The sequence below is a fragment of the Ornithodoros turicata genome, chromosome 1 (genome assembly GCF_037126465.1).
Source record: "Ornithodoros turicata isolate Travis chromosome 1, ASM3712646v1, whole genome shotgun sequence".
NCBI classification, from domain to species: domain Eukaryota; kingdom Metazoa; phylum Arthropoda; class Arachnida; order Ixodida; family Argasidae; genus Ornithodoros; species Ornithodoros turicata.
In genome coordinates, this window is record NC_088201.1 from 155,057,167 (window position 1) to 155,073,740 (window position 16,574).

General features: G+C 48.8%; 1 protein-coding gene across 1 annotated transcript; it reads left to right on the top strand.

Annotated features, from left to right (window-relative positions):
- The first annotated feature begins 294 nt into the window (after positions 1–294).
- Positions 295–10,219, top strand: LOC135378679 (PI-actitoxin-Afv2a-like). Its single transcript, XM_064611759.1, has 3 exons — positions 295–640; positions 3,013–3,201; positions 10,016–10,219. Exons 1-3 carry the CDS (start codon positions 595–597, stop codon positions 10,027–10,029), a joined length of 249 nt encoding a protein of 82 aa, XP_064467829.1. The 5' UTR covers positions 295–594; the 3' UTR covers positions 10,030–10,219.
- The last annotated feature ends 6,355 nt before the right edge of the window (positions 10,220–16,574 follow it).

Consider the following 16,574-nt stretch of genomic DNA (forward strand, 5'->3'; position numbering starts at 1 on the left):
CAGGGCCCGTGAAGAGTTCTCGTCGCCCCCAGCAGCATTGGAGAGAGCACTGGGTGCGGAGGTTATAGTATGGGCCGCCCTAAGGGGATACGTACGGAAGAGCTTGCTGCGGACCACATTCAACAGGGGGAACAACGCACTATCTCCAATAAGCAGCTCTTTCGTTGTTGTTGACTTCATGGGACTGAAACTTGTATCATATCTGCCAGTCTTTTGTTTTTCTTGGCAAACTGTCAAGGTCACATCTCTCAGCCACTCGTTACACACTGTACCTGGAACACGCTCCCTGATATAGCGGTGCTTCAAGTGCGCCGGGGAATTCTACGAATAACGTTCCATTTCTTCACAATCGATTTGGACAGCCACTGTGTGCTGGCCAGAAATTTGAAACACGTGTGTCGAAACTACTTTCGTATTGTTGCTTATCACGACTACACGGACGACGACACTTGAAGGCACATGACACTGATATGAGCGAACGATGAAATGAGACGCACTCATATATGAGAATCTCAGGTATCCTGGAGTGACAAACCGATCGTCGTTCTCTGAAACTACACTCCCTTTCACGGACACCTCCGGAAGACTCCTGCCATGAAGGCTATCCTGGTGATCGCTCTGATCGTTTGCCTCGCTGCAGGTATGTCCATGCCGAGTTTTACGTGCTGTCCCCGTGCAGTTCTCTGATTCTAGTTGTCTAATATGACAGCGTTGATGACGATAATGTCATGCGTTCGGTCCATGACTGTGGGCGTTGACTGCGCAGCCCATGGTATAGCCCAGTCATAGTATGTGGTACAGTAGAACAGCACAGGCGGCACCGACTGTGTTGACTGTGTTTTTTCCCGGTGTTTTGCTCATACCTTGTAATGCGTCAGACCTTGTCAGCATAGTTCCCTAAGAAGTCAGCAGAGACGCACTACATCGATGAACATGGTGCTCATCGGAAGGCAGGTCACCCAGCAATTGAACGCCATGGCCAACACAATAACCGCAGTACGGAACAAACGTCGATAAGCGCGGTACCCGGACCAAAGCATTTTAGTGGGAAAGATGAGTGCGAATTTCCCATAGTTTACACAAACCCATTAATAGTAAAGCCAAGTGATGTAAATCTCTGATAATCTCTCAGTTTCCCATACTGTGAAACTGCTGGCGTGGAAAGCATAGTCAACGTAAAAATGTTATGAAGGAGTTTTACTGCATCGTACGCTATCGCTTTCTGCGTACGTGAGGGATGGCGTGGTGGTTCTGCGCACGCGCCAAACCTAAAGAGGGATTTGCGCATTGCGCAGATCCACCGCGCTACCATTACGTATGCAAAGGCGATAGCGTATACGATGCACTACAATCGACTACTGTTACTGAGGTTCCTCGTGCGAAGTCAGACAAGTAAAGATTACTAGCGTGTCGCTGTTTTTTGCTTTAACGTCGGTACTCTGTGATTCTGCTTCAATATTGATGCAGCTGCCTGCGAATCAACGCAATTGCCTGAATAAGAGCTTTACAAATTTCCCATAGAGCGAAGATACACAGCGCGCTTCTCAAATGTGTGAGGAAAGGGGGCACATCCTTTCTTCCCCTTCTCTCCTCTCCTCTCCCCACTGTGCTTGGTGTAAAGGCGGGGTCCCATAGCCTCGATTTGAGCAGCAGCAGCAGAGCAACAGCAGCGGAGCAGCAGAGCTGCAGCGACACGAGCGGTCCCATAGCACTGGGCGAGAGCAGCAGAGCTGCCGAGCTGCAGAAATTCCCTGCTGCTCTCGTATCCGAATTTTTGGTTGCTGTGCTGCCCTGTTGCTCTGCAGCCTGAGCAGTCGGTCTCGAAAGCCAATCAGGAGGCTGGTTGGTATTGTTTTCGTTCGACTGTGTTTAGGGTTAGCAGGGCGGTGAGTGACGGCAGAAGGTTTGTTTCTTTTTGTCCTGTGATTTGATTCTGAAGATCTGGATACGCTTGTGATTGCCAGTAGTTTGGAGCGAGTGTTCAATCATCGGGACTGCATGAAGTGCGCATTCAGGACATAATTCAGTTCATAAGTTCAATAAAGTGTTCGACCGAACCTACGTGATACATATGTTGTGTACCAGTTGTAGCTACATGTTCGCTTGTTTTCTGGAAAGTACTTCAAAACGCGTGACCTGATAACGTACAAGCAAATTACTTTCACGTCCATGCCGTGTGAAAACCAAACCGAACAAATTTCTTGTGGTCGGTATTGCAAGACCTTGCTAGGTGGTTGTAAATGAAACTGACCTTGAAAAGGGTTAGATGGAGATAGACAACGTTCAGACAACAAAAAAAGGTTCGACAGAGATAGATAATGTACCCATTCCTTGTGAAAACAGGCAGAAAGCAGTGAATACTAGAAGAAGGGGCCTTTGTTTTCGTTAGACAATTTTATTTCACTAATAGCAACGTACGCATTTGACAGTCACCGTAAGTCAAAATATCGAATACTATAGTAACGAGGCAATATTTATACGTCAAAATCCCGTAAAAGAATCTCCACACAACACAGCAAGGACTGTTCTGCACAGCAGTAGGACGAACCTACGTTGAATGTCATGAAGCTGACTACACATCAACGAAGAGTCAATCAGGTAATACGAGGCTCAGACCACCACCACACTCATCTCAAAATTCACTTATGAGCTCCAAATCCACAATATATCTCTCAAACAAACGCCTTTCACCTAGGATTGCGTTCCTAGGTGTGTGTACTAAAAGGCTTAGCCGCTGCGTACGCCTTCGGAATGTGCGAAATGTAAACAATGCCGCAGTTGCCAACACGCTTTGTGTTTCCTAAGCCGCTGCTGCCGCTAATTCAAAACGAAGCTATGGGACGCCTCCAGCAGCAGAGCAGCGGCAGCAGAAAGCTGTTCTGCTGCCATGTTGCCGTGTTGCTGCTGCCGCACCGCTGCTGCTTTGCTGCTGCTGCTCGCATAAAGCTATGGGACCCGGCCCTAACGAACGACGATTTCTCCCAGTGTAACAATCGCTCTCAATCTGCCCAGAATCATACGCGGCAATTCCAGTACGGCTAGCCTGCCTGCTTCCACCAAAACCTGGACGGTGTATGGCTTACATCCCGAGGTTCCACTACAGTCGGGCTGCTGGCACTTGCAGACAGTTCGTACACGGTGTTTGTGGTGCCAACGCAAACAACTTCAGGTCATTCAACGAGTGTATGGCTGCCTGTTCGAGTGAGTACAGCACGTGCCACCGATCGTCAATGACAATCATGACGTAATCAGCGCACATATAACATGGACAGAGAGAGACAGAGTCCAGCGTTGTCCCCGGCTGTCTAAGTCATTGTTATAGTTGCACTGACGACGCCATGGCTCATAGACACCGAGTACCCCGGTTCCTAGGTATTACGTCAATGGCATACCGGGATGGAAAGGGATTCGAATAGAGAGAATTTCATTTTCATTTTAATTCATTTCATTTATTGAACTTGCCTAAAAGGCGCTGCAAAGTGTGAATTGAAGTGAACTGAAAGGATTGCGGCTAGCTGGTGAACGTTCATAGCGCAGAACAAACCTTGAGGAACACCCGGGAATGAACAGACGATACAAAGCGCTCAAAACTGACAATGAATATTTAATGAGAAAACCAAGAAAAGAGGGGAAACTATCACACAAAGTTGCGGAGCTCCCTAGGAAGGGATGTAGAGGGATTGCTGAGTCCTTCGTGTCCGTCTCGTCATTCCCCGGATGTGTTCCTCAAGCTTTCTTATGCACTACGAGGACTAGAATAAGCAAGGCAACGGGCATGCATTGATGCTGACAGTGATAGGCGTAGTCATGCTTAGAGCGCTGCAAAGGGACGGCCATGCCCGAAAGCCAGAGCCCGGCCCGGCCCGCGGGCCGAAATCGGTCCTCAAAGCCGTTTTGGCTGCGGGACCGGGGTGGGCTGGGGTTCAGTCCAAGAGGTCTCGAGTCGCAGTCGGGCCGAGCTTTTGTGAGTCAGTATTTCGCATTGTATAATCCTCAACATAGGTTTTGAAACCAGATAAACCATGGAGCTGGGTGCTCCAGCCGTCATTCTTCTAAAACGCTACAACATAGGCGTCAACTAATTCTCGACCTCGCCATGCTGTGGATCTCGCCTGCGTCATGCACCGTGGACTAGAGCACTGCACGGGCGCGGGCATGCCCGCAAACCCCAGCCCGGCCAGACCGGCCCGTCGGCCGGACTGAGCCGGGTAAAGCTTATTTTTTGTGGGCTTAGGCTGCCCTCCGGTTTGACCTTTATGGACCGGCCCGTACATTGCCAGGCCTACGTCGGTCTCGAGCCTGTGTTACCACCATGTTAGATACCCACGGCCAAATTTTACAGCCTGATACACTGGGTCGTGTATCTTATAAATTTCTGGGGACTCGATCCGGGTTTGGCCCGAGAAACTTCGGATCCTTCGTGTTTTAGTCCTAACAGGAGCGAACGAGACAAGCGACCAATCCGGTTAACAACCACATGCAAAAATCGTTTATTGGCTCACAACCACGCGCCAAATCCCCACGCGCTCGATGCGCACTTCGTCATCTTCGATGGCTATAACACATCCCCCTCCTTTTGCAGATAAAGTCAAGTGACGTCAACTCAAAGTCAAAGACAGATAAAGATCAAGCTTGATACTTTTTTGGAGGGATGACGCAACGCCCTCTTTTCGTGAGCCAGTGGGTCGTGTCGGTGCACTGTTGGTCTGTCGGTACGTCGGTCGAAGTGTCCGTTTCGAGGTGGCTGCTTTGCGGAGCGCTCGCTGTAGATGTACTGAGCTCTGGTTGGCCTGGGAGAGGAACTAGATGCGTCCTGTTCCTTCTGACTTCTCCCTGCTCTGTGGAGACTGAATAGGACCTGGGTTGCGGAGTCTGTCCCTGGACAACGCCTTTCCGTTGCAGATCTATTACCCAAACATCTGTGCCGACTCCAAGTGGAGGTAGCTCCCGCACCCCGTGTCTCCTATTGTAGTGCCTCTCTTCGTCCCTCTTGTTTTTAGTTTCGAAGGCTGCCACTTTCTTGTAGTCAGGGGTGTACGGTACAAGCTGTAACTGCGCGACAGGAACGTTCGTGCGCAACCGTCGTCCCATTAGAAGTTCCGCTGGGCTATAGCCATTTTTCAAGGGTGAAGCCCGATATGCTAGGAGCGACTTGTACGGATCTTTTGTCTTCTTCATAGACATTTTAACGATCTTGACTGCCGCCTCGGCAAGTCCATTGCTTTGCGGATAGCCTGGGCTGGATATAACATGTCGAAAGCCATACTCCGTTGAAAATCGTGCGAAAGGGGAGCTGCTGCTCTGCGAAAACTGCGGACCGTTGTCGCTTATCACAACTTCGGGGATTCCATGTCGTGCAAATATGGATTTGCAGTGATTCACGATGGCTTCGCTGGACAATGAATGTAGCCGGACTAGCTCTGGGTACCGCGAGTAATAGTCAACTACAATGAGCCACCACGATCCCTGGCAATGGAACAAGTCCATAGCTATTTTCTGCCAGGGCCTGTCTGGGAAGTCCGTTGTAATGAGGGGTAGCTTCCTGTTTGTCTTTAGTTGCAGGCATTCGTGACAGTTCTTCACAGTTTGTGCGATGTCGTCGTTGATACTGGCCACCAAACAGCATGTTTAGCTCGTGTGGTGCATTTTTCCAAGCCGAAGTGGCCCTCGTGTAAAAGCTGGAGAATCTGTTGCTGGCAGGTCTTGGGAATGACAATCTGCGTTCCATGCATTAGCAGACTATCGGCTACTGCCAGCTGGTGCCGTGCTAGCCAAAAGAGTTTAAGGTCTTGCCCGAGATCCCGTCGAGTAGGCCACCCGTCTCTGGTGAACCTGATGATATGCTGACACGTCTCGTCCTTCTCCTGTTCGTGCTGTATGTCAAGTAGACTTCTCGCTGTCCCTGGAAGATGAGTCTCAACATAGTGGACGAAACACTCGATCTCCTCTGTAAGGTCTGTGGTGTCCGTTTTCCGGAGAGGTGTACGGGACAGGGCGTCTGCCGATAGAAGGTCTTTTCCTGGCACGTACGTTATTTCGTAGGTATATCGCATGAGACGCATCCGCATGCGCTGTAACCTCGGCGTCAAGTCATCAAGCTGTTTTGTCGAGAACAGGCTCACCAGGGGCTTGTGGTCGGTCTCGAGAAGAAACTTTTTCCCGATAAGGTAGTCTCGGAATTTCTCACTCGCACAAAGCAGTGCCAAACCCTCCTTTTCTATTTGAGCATAACGACGCTCGACATCAGTGAGCATTCTGGAGGCGTAGGCGATGACTTGGTATTTCCCGTCGTCTTGTTTTTGTCGCAGGACAGCTCCGAGGCCAAAGGAAGATGCGTCCGCGTTGACGACCGTCTCTTTGGCTGGGTCGTAGATGCCGAGGACAGGGCTTGTAGAGAGGATTTGTTTCCATTTCTGAAACGCCTCTTGTTGTGGTGCGCCCCACACAAATTCCTGCTTGGAGCTTAACATACACGATAGTGGCTGTAGAAGTTCTGCTACCTTGGGTACAAAGCGTGTAAGGTACGTTGCCATCCCAAGTAGCCGCCTGAGGCCCGTCTTGCCCGTAGGGGGAGTCATTTTAACAATGGCGTTCACCTTTTCTTCGTCAGGCCGAATGCCTGAGCCGTCGACGATGTGACCTAGAAAGGTCACTTGTGAAACACTGAATATGCATTTGTCTTTGTTAAGCGACATCCCTGCTTCTTGGATGCGTGTCATTACAGCTTCCAAGTGATGGTCATGTTCGATTTGATTTGCTCCCCAAATGAGTATGTCATCCATGTGACACAAAACTCCGTGGAGGTCCTTTAGCAGCGTTGCCACTCATTTTTGAAAGTGTTCTGGCGCGGACGATATCCCGAATGGAAGTCTGTTGAAGGAATATCGCCCAAAAGGAGTTATGAACGTCGTCAAGTGTTTGCTTTGTTCGCTCAGCGGTATCTGCCAAAAACCAGAGTTTGCGTCGAGTTTACTGAAGACCTTTGCATTTTTGAGCATTGCGAGTGAATGTTCGACAGAAGGGATAGGATGAAATTCACGCAGTACGTAACGGTTGAGCTGAGTGAAATCAATGCAAAGTCTAATTCCTCCTGACTTCTTTGGGACGGTTACCATTGGCGCACACCAGGCTGTCGGTTCCATGACTGGCGTTATGACTCCTAGCTTCTCCATACGTTGAAGTTCCTCTTTGGTTTTTTGGTATAGGGGCAGTGGTACTCTCCGTGGAGATGAAAGGGCAAAGGGCCTAGCATCAGGAGCTAGCTTTATGTCGTAATCTCCTTGTAGAACTCCCAGTCCCTGAAAGACCGTAGCATATTCCTCGAATGGGGATGCCTTCGAGAGCATTTGTATTGTCGGAAGGACTTTGAGGCTGTCTATGGCTGGTTGACCAAGCAAACATGTAGGAAGTTCCTTCAAGACGTAAATGTCTTGTTGGCTTTCTTGTCCTTGAAAAACTGTCTGGAGAGAGGTCATACCGGTGACCTTCAGCATTTTGCCGTCTGGACCCCGCAGGCGACGTTTGGGAGGTTCGAGCCGGATTCCCGTGAAGTGCTTAAGGAAAACGCTCTCTGGTATAACCGTTTCGTCAGCCCCTGTGTCAACTTTAAACGTTAACGGTATTCCTTGAACAACGACTGGGACTTGCCATTTCGACGTTCCTCCATGAGCTACAACTCCTAGAAATGCAGTAGTTCCGTCGGGGCAGATTGGGTCTGCTTAGCCGAAAGGCAAACTGATGAGAAGTGCCCCTTCTTCTTGCATTTGGAGCATATCTTGTCTTTTGCTGGGCAGTCCTGTCTTGCGTGCCTGTCACGGCCGCACCACCGGCAGAGCTTTTGGGAAGCTGACTTTGAAGAAGGACGGGTTGTGCCTGCGTGAATCTTCCTGGTTGCCAGTCTCCTTGAATCGGACCCCGGTGACACTTTGTGCGTCGTTAGTCGATGTACTGTAGCGTCATTGCCTTTGTGAAGTTCAGCTTGCTGCAGCCGGACAGTTTCTCGCTGGCGAGCCGCTGTGATAGCCTTTTGTAGAGTGAGTTCGGAGTCGAGCTGTAGTTGTTCCGAAACTTTCTTGTATCGAAGGCCTGCAACCAGAATGTCGCGAATCAGTTCTTCGCGCAACGCTCCATAGTTGCATAAGTCTGCCATTGAATGCAGGACACTCACGAATTCCTCCACAGATTCCCCATCCTGTTGTACTCTCGTGTTGAACTTTGCACGTTCAAAGATGATGTTGCGGCGCGGAACGAAGTAGGCATCGAACGCTTCTAGCACCTTGGCGAACTTGCGTGCGTCTTCGGGACTAAGCTTCAGCGTGGCGTATATGTCCTCCGCTTGCTCACCCATAATGTAGATCAGTGCATCTACTTGCCTTAACTCAGCCTTGTCGTTGAGGCCAGAGGCAGCACGGAAACTTTGAAAGCGTTTCCTCCAAGTGGGCCAGTCATTCGGCGTCTTGAACGTGAAAGGTTCCGATGGCGTTACATTGAATGTAGCCAAGGATGCCGTAAACGTTGAACGCTCTCGTGTGTCGCCGTCGGGGAAAGACATCGTTGTGGAAGCGTGGTTATGTTCTAGAACTTTCTGGCACCATGTTTTAGTCCTAACAGGAGCGAACGAGACAAGCGACCAGTCCGGTTAACAACCACATGCAAAAATCGTTTATTGGCTCACAACCACGCGCCAAATCCCCACGCGGTCGATGCGCACTTCGTCATCTTCGATGGCTATAACACACTTCGGGCTTGAGTCGGGCGGGTAAATCAAGGAAAGCCCGGGTTGGGGTCGTGCCTGAAAATGCGGCCAGTGCAGTGCACTACCATGGGCAGGCGCGCTAGACTCGACGCCCGCGTGTTGCTACAAGTACATACCGCATCAAAAGCTGCGCTTGCGCGTTACAAGTATGTGAGGTATACGCTGTTTGGTGTGTACAGTGTCCGCCCCATTGCAACTGCGATGCGGGCCTCGGCCGGACTTACGGCGTCCGCGTTGGACCCCGGTCGGATACGCCTCCGTGGCGTCGGAACGGGCCGGGTCGGGCCGATAGATTGAGGCCCATGCAGTGCTCTAGTCGTGTTTAAACTCATTGCTCGAGGTAATTTGCGGTGCTGATTTGGGAAGTCCGGAGCACGCTTCCCATCTCCATTGCCCGCGCTATCGAATTTTCTGGACCACGCTGCCTCTGTCGCACGGCCAGTCTTAGTGTAGCGCCACTAATCGTGTAACGTAGCAACTTCGCAGAGAGCATTGGATGCAATGCTCTTTGTTCACATGGATAGTTAAAGAGAGCGTGCGAGTAATTTGAAACAGATGTGAGCAATTAAATTATTTTTTAGTTCCGCATTGGCGCCGCGAAGCAACTGCGGCTATGAGCGGCGTACAGACGTGGACAGATGGAGAGAGGACAGCAGGAAGGAGTGTGGGGTGGCTAATGTGTGTCATGGGCCGACTTCAAGGGAACTGTGTCGAATTCACCTGGAACGTATTCCGAAAATCCAAGGAATACCCCAGAAAGCACATTCCGTCTTGTGATTCGAACGCATCACCCCGCAGTCTACAGCACGATCTTGGCTACCATCAACGATCGGGACGCCTTGACCAGCCCGGCCATGCCGCCTGTTCAATTAGATGTGGGAACGAAGAATTGATGAGTGGCTAAAGTTCAGTACCACGTGGGTCGCGCAACTTTTTGAATTCACTGAAAAAATCTACAAAGAACACCACGTAGCTAAGACCTTCTTCAACCCCTTTGCATGTAGTCGAAGAAAATATCACGCTACCTAAATCTGAAGCAGAAATACTTACAATTTGCTGAACCATTATATAACAAGAATCCAAATATCAGCGAGCACAGTAACAAAGACGACACCCCAGTGTTCCGTAAACTTTTGTCCCAAGCTGTACTGCAACTCCCTAATGTCGGTAGCATTTCATATCGGCTGCGCATATCAGTTGTCATGTAACGTACGTCAATTTGCACCGATGTAAACGTGCTTATTCTTTTTCCTCTTTCAGGCACCAGACGTTGAAGCGACAAACCCTCGTTTGTCAACCGAAATTGCCAGGATTGCTGCTTTTTGAGACACAATAAACGAGTGAAACCTCAATCCATCCCTTTTAGGACAATGTTGTATCTAACTCAGTTTGCCGATGCATACATTTTAGTCTACTGCTTCGGCTATCAGTCGACATGTGAATAAATTTTCCATTGGAATTTCAGTTGTGGTGTCTTTTCTCAACTGACTTTGGGGGGGGGGGGATGCATACGAACTTAGTTTGTTTTCCCCTTGATGGCGGAAGCTTTCTACGGGGCAATGGAATCGCATTTAGGGAATGACCTGGAATAACCCGATAATGAGGTGATGTCGAAACTGAGCCACGTACGGTTAACGCAAGTGACAAAAGGATTTAAAAAACACCGAAACTATGGTTTATTATCGTACAAGCTTTCATACAAAGGATTGCATTCCATTAGGTACAAAATGTATTTATTGTTTATTTATTTAGAATCTGTATTGAATTTGTAAAATTTATAATTATGGAAACTATTTTTGTACCCGATGAAAGGCTGTCTACTGCACGGAAGCTTGTATGATAATAAACAATAGTTTGGGTGTTTTTTATCTTTTTATCATCAGCCGATGTAAACTTGAGTCCTCCAACACTTGTGGGGCGTCATCCTACACGCGCCGCAGTTAGGACAGCGGATAATTTTCACTGGTCCACACTCGAAGAGCTTCTCGTCTCTTATCCTTATCCTGTGTTTTCTACCGCGCTATTCGGTCTTAGATCTCGGAACCAAGTCGCACCTTCTGATTTCCGCTATTCAGTATCTTTCTGGAGTGCTCTGCAACGAGTCGCTCGACTCCAGTTCAACTTGACCGAAATTATCGGGCCATGGTCGGACACCTCATAAGATGCAAGGCCTACGGGTTGTTGCAGAGATCCTCTCCAGCACTCGATTAATTGAAGAACTCTAAAAAGACGCCTTTCCATCATAATATCTCTCACCACTAGCGCAATGGGGCCGTGTTCCGCCCAAACGGCGATGAATGACCCACAACACCATCATCTCATTTGTGTGTGTGTGGACCTGGATATAGAAGTTTATAAAGCCTTGGTGTGGGCGGTGCTGCTTTACAACCTTCTAGGCCTGCAAACAACTTCCACGCCCTCACCGAATACCTTTCGGGGCATCTTTGCAGATAACCTTCTTCGTCGCCTTGGGGCTGCTAGAGCGATTTAGACACCCTGAAGTGATTGAAACGCGTTGAACTACGTTCTGGAGGAAACCGGAGAACTCCTGATTGAGGTGTTATGTGAAAGCGAAGTGTTATGTGAAAGCGAAATCCTGAGTGCACTCAGGATTTTACAGCGTAGTAATTCAAAACTAACGTCATGGAACGAGTGCATATGATTATAACACAGATTTGAAAGGGCAGCTAAGACACCTCAGTCTACAGCGTGATGCTCTACCACACCAAAAATCAGTTGCAGCTTCAGCTTCATTTACTATCAATGTCTTGTGGTTCACATCAAAGGTAATCACCTGGTGGCTCATCTGATTGCTTCTGTAAAAAGTGTGGTGGTCCATCAGGTGCTGTCCCAGCCGTCCTAGTGGCCAACCAGGGGCTGTCAGAATCAACCTGGTGGCCAATCAGGGGCCACAAGAACAGGTCTGGTGGTCCACCAGGTGCTGTCAGAGTCAACCTGGTGGCCAGTCACGTGCCACCAGAACAGGTCTGGTGGTCCACCAGGTACAATCAGGGAGTGTCTGGTGGTCCACCAGGTGCAATCAGGGAATCCCTAGTGGGCCACCAGATGCCACCAAAAAATGTGATTGGCCATCAGAATTCCTGGTGGTCCACCAGCATTATTTTTTGATAGGGATCCTCAAAATAAACGCTGTTAAAATAAATCATGGTTAGGCTTAGGAAGGTAATGCTCCGTATCATAGTAGTGATAGCCGTATAGGGACCGAGTAACGTGTAGGCGGCGCCGCTGCGCACCCCGCGCCATCTACGGCGGTCTCGACGCAGGGGTCGGGAGCTCTCTAGAATTGCAGCTGGGCGATTCCACGCGAAATGATCCAGCGGACCTGCTCGGCCCCCACAAAACGATCCCAAATTTTTACGCAAATTTTTTTGGCAGTCCCTAATAGTGCAAAACGACACACCACGAAACATTTCTTCCCAAATCTCAATGTGGCGGGTGCTACACACGAGCAAAGTTCACAGCGCAGGCGAAAACCGTGAATGCCGTGCCTGGCGGCAACTGCGGCTCATAGAAAGCACCTAGAACTGTGCGGTTTTCTTTTGCGTATAGAGGGAACTATGCTCAACACAGCATCCAACTCCCGGTTGTCGTGCTGTAATCGGTGCAGGTATACAAAGACCGGAAGTTTCGCAATTTTCCTCCTACTTCGCGATTTTTTTTGTGGCAAATCAAACCATTAAATTTTAATGAATATTTTTTCCTGCCAAGGCCCCAAGAAATACTTCAACAGGAAAAATCGCCAGACACGTATCTTTCATAGTCATTGCAGGAAAAAAAGAGGAAGTATGCGATTTTTCCGAAATTCGCTACAATCGAGCGTAAAACACGCAATGAAGAGGTCGGAAGAGACGCCTGAAACCAACGCAGTTTTATAGAACGAGCCTTCCACTACAACATATTAAAAAATCACGAGGGTGTTTTTTCGTATACGGGAGAAAATAATTTTTTTGTAACAGAGGGTATTACGACCACAGTGACCCACGTTGCATGTGTCCAGTGGGGTGCTATATTTGTTTCTTGGGCTCCTGTTTTAATTCTTTTTATTTTAAATTTTTCTCTGGTTGGGTTGGGTTTTAATGAGCAAGCAATATGCTGTGGCACAGACTTCTGCAAGGTTACCATAGCCTTTGCTTCTGTAGCATAACACGCGTATTGCAATCCTGGGTGGTTAAGTTTATGGCATTGTTTCCGGTGTGCACGGTGCCGGCAACGGAGATTGGGGATTAGCGGTGATGGGCAGGTCTTAGTAATACTTTTTGTCGTGTGAGCTAAAGCCCTGCGCGGATGAGCTTGTTCACATCCGCATCCTATCCGAAAAATCCGCGTCTTCCACGGCACGCAGCAATAGTTCAGTTTCTATGCTCGATATATCAGGCCAGTTTTCCAGGAAATAAACGTTATTTCCCGTCAGCACAAAACAGCAAAAAAAAAAGAAAAGGGGGGGGGGGGCAACAAAAAAAGCTGTCACCAAACTTCATCCACGTGGGCGACTTCCTCTCTCTCGTTCCGACAGTGAAAACCCCGGAGCGGCATAGCTTTTGTAGCGAGGACAGATCCTGAGCGTCCATGATGCCACCAAAGGATACACGACAGCAAGTACAGGTTTAGCTTCCACGAAAGATTATACGGCACCAAGCACAGCAACACATTTTGCACCAAACGGGATAAGTAGAGTTTATTACAAGTGAAAAGCAAGATCGGCGCCGAACGCGCACCTCGACTCGAGACGCCAGAGATCTCTCTCAGATGCGCGAGGGGCTTTCGTAAACCTTGTAGTCTATCTTCTGTACCTAGTGTGAAGCAAACTGATGGCGCAATCTCGCGGTTTATCCGAGTCTGACCCGCTCCTGATCCGGCGCCATCCACGTCCGAGCCGCAGATCACAACAAGCGTCCATATTTCATCCGAACCCAGAAGTTTCTTGCGGATATCCGCGGGGTGTAAGGCTTCATATACGATGACGATAGACGATGGAGTCGACCGCTTCCTGCACACGTCGGGGAAGATGGACGGGTTCTAAGCCGGATGCCTCTCCTCATCAGACTTCACATTTCCCACGAAATGCTTACTCCAAATCCTTGAGCAGGGTGTCGAACCGAACCCGAACCCGAACCGAAAACCGTACCCGAACCGTTATTTTTGCCGGAACCGAACCCAAACCCAAACCGAAATTTTCATGACACTGTTGAACCCGAACCGGAGCAGAACCGTAAAAAATAATAGCGGTAACCGGTTCGCAACAAAACGGTTCGGACATAAAAGAAGTCAGCATAAGAGTTCCTCTCTCTCCCCGAACGAAGACGCATTGGTATCATCATCACGCGCCTATATCATGGATTTCCGAAATTTTCACCTAGCAGTCAGACGACGACGTATAGTAAGTATACTTTAAGCGTCTTTTTAACATGTTGAAGCGCAGTTGTCCTTGTGAGTGCCGCGGCTAGCGCCCCGCACGCGTTGCGGCGTCTACTCTTCAGAGACGAGGTGCCACGCCTACGAATGAAACAGGAGTGGAGTAGGCCAGTTATGTAGCTCTACAGGACGAATATGTGATCAAATAAGCGCCCAAGATTTCCTTTACATGTGAGCAGTACAAATTAAACAAGTCAGAAACATAAGAAGTAGAGAAGGAGCGTACGCAGAACGGTGCCTGTTTGATTGGTCGTGTTTTGAAAAGTAAATGTGGTTCTGTTTATTGGTAGCACAGTTGGGTAGCGCATTGGTAGCGCGACACATCGCCTTTGTGTTGTGGATTAACTAGTACACTGCTGTGAGCTCGGACAGAGGCTTATTTTCGACATGCTTCAGTACGGTTTCAGATCGATTCACGCTGCGAAGGCAGTGTGCCGGCAAGTACTGTCGTCTATGTTACGCTGTCCATCTTATTAGGCTTCCTTTAAGTGTATCTTGCTGGCACTGTGCGTGTGAAAAAAGAGATTCTGGAAACAGAAAGTAGCAGGACTACATCGCTTCAACAGCGTGGACTCTATTTGCAATAAGTGTTCATCCATTTCTCATTTCTCTCGCTAAAGGGCTACATCACCGCTAGAGACGTCAATGCAGACAACAGCAGTAAGCTATTAGCCACGCATTTCCTGATAAAATCAGTTTTATGGAACATATAAAACGGAAGCGTTGAACCGGTTCGCGAACCGGTTCGGGGCTGCGAACCGGTTTGCGAACCGGTTCGAGTTTTGGCGTGGCCGAACCGGAACTGAACCGGAACGAAATCAAAACAATGCGAACCCGAACCGAACCCGTATTTTTTGCGGTTCGACACCCTGTACCTTGAGTGCTTTGTCGGCTCCCACAACTTGCCAGTGCTCCTGCAGAATGGAAAAGTTAGCAATTACAAGCTATTACAAGTCAGCAACCCCCCCAGTGAACTACGTCGGTTACACAACTCACGTCTCTCGGCGAACAAGTTGGATCCAAGTTGCACGTCGGTCCTTCTCGTAGGTTTTCCATGGAAAAATGTAAAGTCTGATACCCGGAGAATTGGCGTAGGTCGCGTTGCACCCGACTATGCAGCAGTTGTTGTGACTTGGCATTCTCGCTGCCTAAACAAACCCCAGCGAACGAAGAGCCGCCGCACAAGCGCGATTGCCAAGGCTTCCTCGTACTAAACAGCGGACGCCCTCCCGACGCTGTTCTCAGGCGTCCCGCATGGGTGCGCGCCGGTCGCAGCGAAACACGCCGGCTCGGTCCCTCGACACGATGTTCTTTTCGGCGAAACATGCTATTATGATGTTTCTTATTCATGTTTGTATTGCTATCAATTACATAACAACTTAGGATTTCGAAATATCCAGCTTAAAAGTGATGACGACGATGCGCGTATGAATACAGAACACGCACACTTGATCATACCTGGGTAGTAATAGCATTACTGTAATGAAATTACAGTAATGAATTACTTTCTCTGGTAATTTGTAATGTAACGCATTACTTTTGACATTTGGTAATTTGTAATGTAATTTAATTACATTTGGGCTGTAATTTTAATGACATTACTCATTACTTTTTACAAAAGAATCGAGTGTGTGTTCTGTGTTGGCACTTGGCAGAAAGAGAGTTGGGGGACTGGCGAGTGAAAAGAATTCCAACGGCACTATGAAATGTGACGCATTCAATCGGCACGTGGAACGCAAATTCCCTTCTATGAGCCAGTTGCGTTAGGCAGGGCACTCACAAACAAACGTTGTTAGGTCAACGGTTTGTAGCCCTGGAGAATCATTGTTTGCGGGCCCCATCCTCCTGACAAACTTCCTGTTATCGTGATACATTGTGTCTCCTTCGTCTCTACATTGTGGAACGATACGTCATACGAGGCACACTAGCATGACATGTAGAACAGACAAATAGAAGAGTACAAGCTAACTGTTGATACATTGTAAGCATAAATTTTTTTCCTCGAATTTCGGGGAAGGCAAGTTTCGTCAACTTGTGTGTCCCTTGTGCCTCCCCCAAACTCGGGAACATGTATGCCAATAATGGTAAAGTAATGACTTTGTAATGCCATTACGGAGAAGTTGTGCAAATGGGGAGGGAACGTCTCCGGCTCAAACCAGATGCCGTGCCAACGAGTTTTCCAAATTGTCCCTCCTACCTCTCTAAGAAGCTTCCACAAAAGCGTAAGGAACGCAACTCAGAGGGCTGTGATAAACAACAGCCCTGCAAAAGGCAACGCACCGATAACACTGTTGACGTCGCCGCTGTGCCCTCAGTGCTTTTGAACAGAGAGAACTACGATGAAACGGATGTGCCTGACGAAACAAGTAACCGAACGTCAGTGAAC

What these genes read in the sequence shown, in the direction of transcription:
- LOC135378679 (XM_064611759.1), top strand. Translation starts at nt 595, where the DNA reads ATGAAGGCTATCCTGGTGATCGCTCTGATCGTTTGCCTCGCTGCAG. An exon ending in GATCGTTTGCCTCGCTGCAG is followed by an intron (nt 641 to 3,012) that starts GTATGTCCATGC and finishes CAATCTGCCCAG; the next exon opens with AATCATACGCGGCAATTCCA.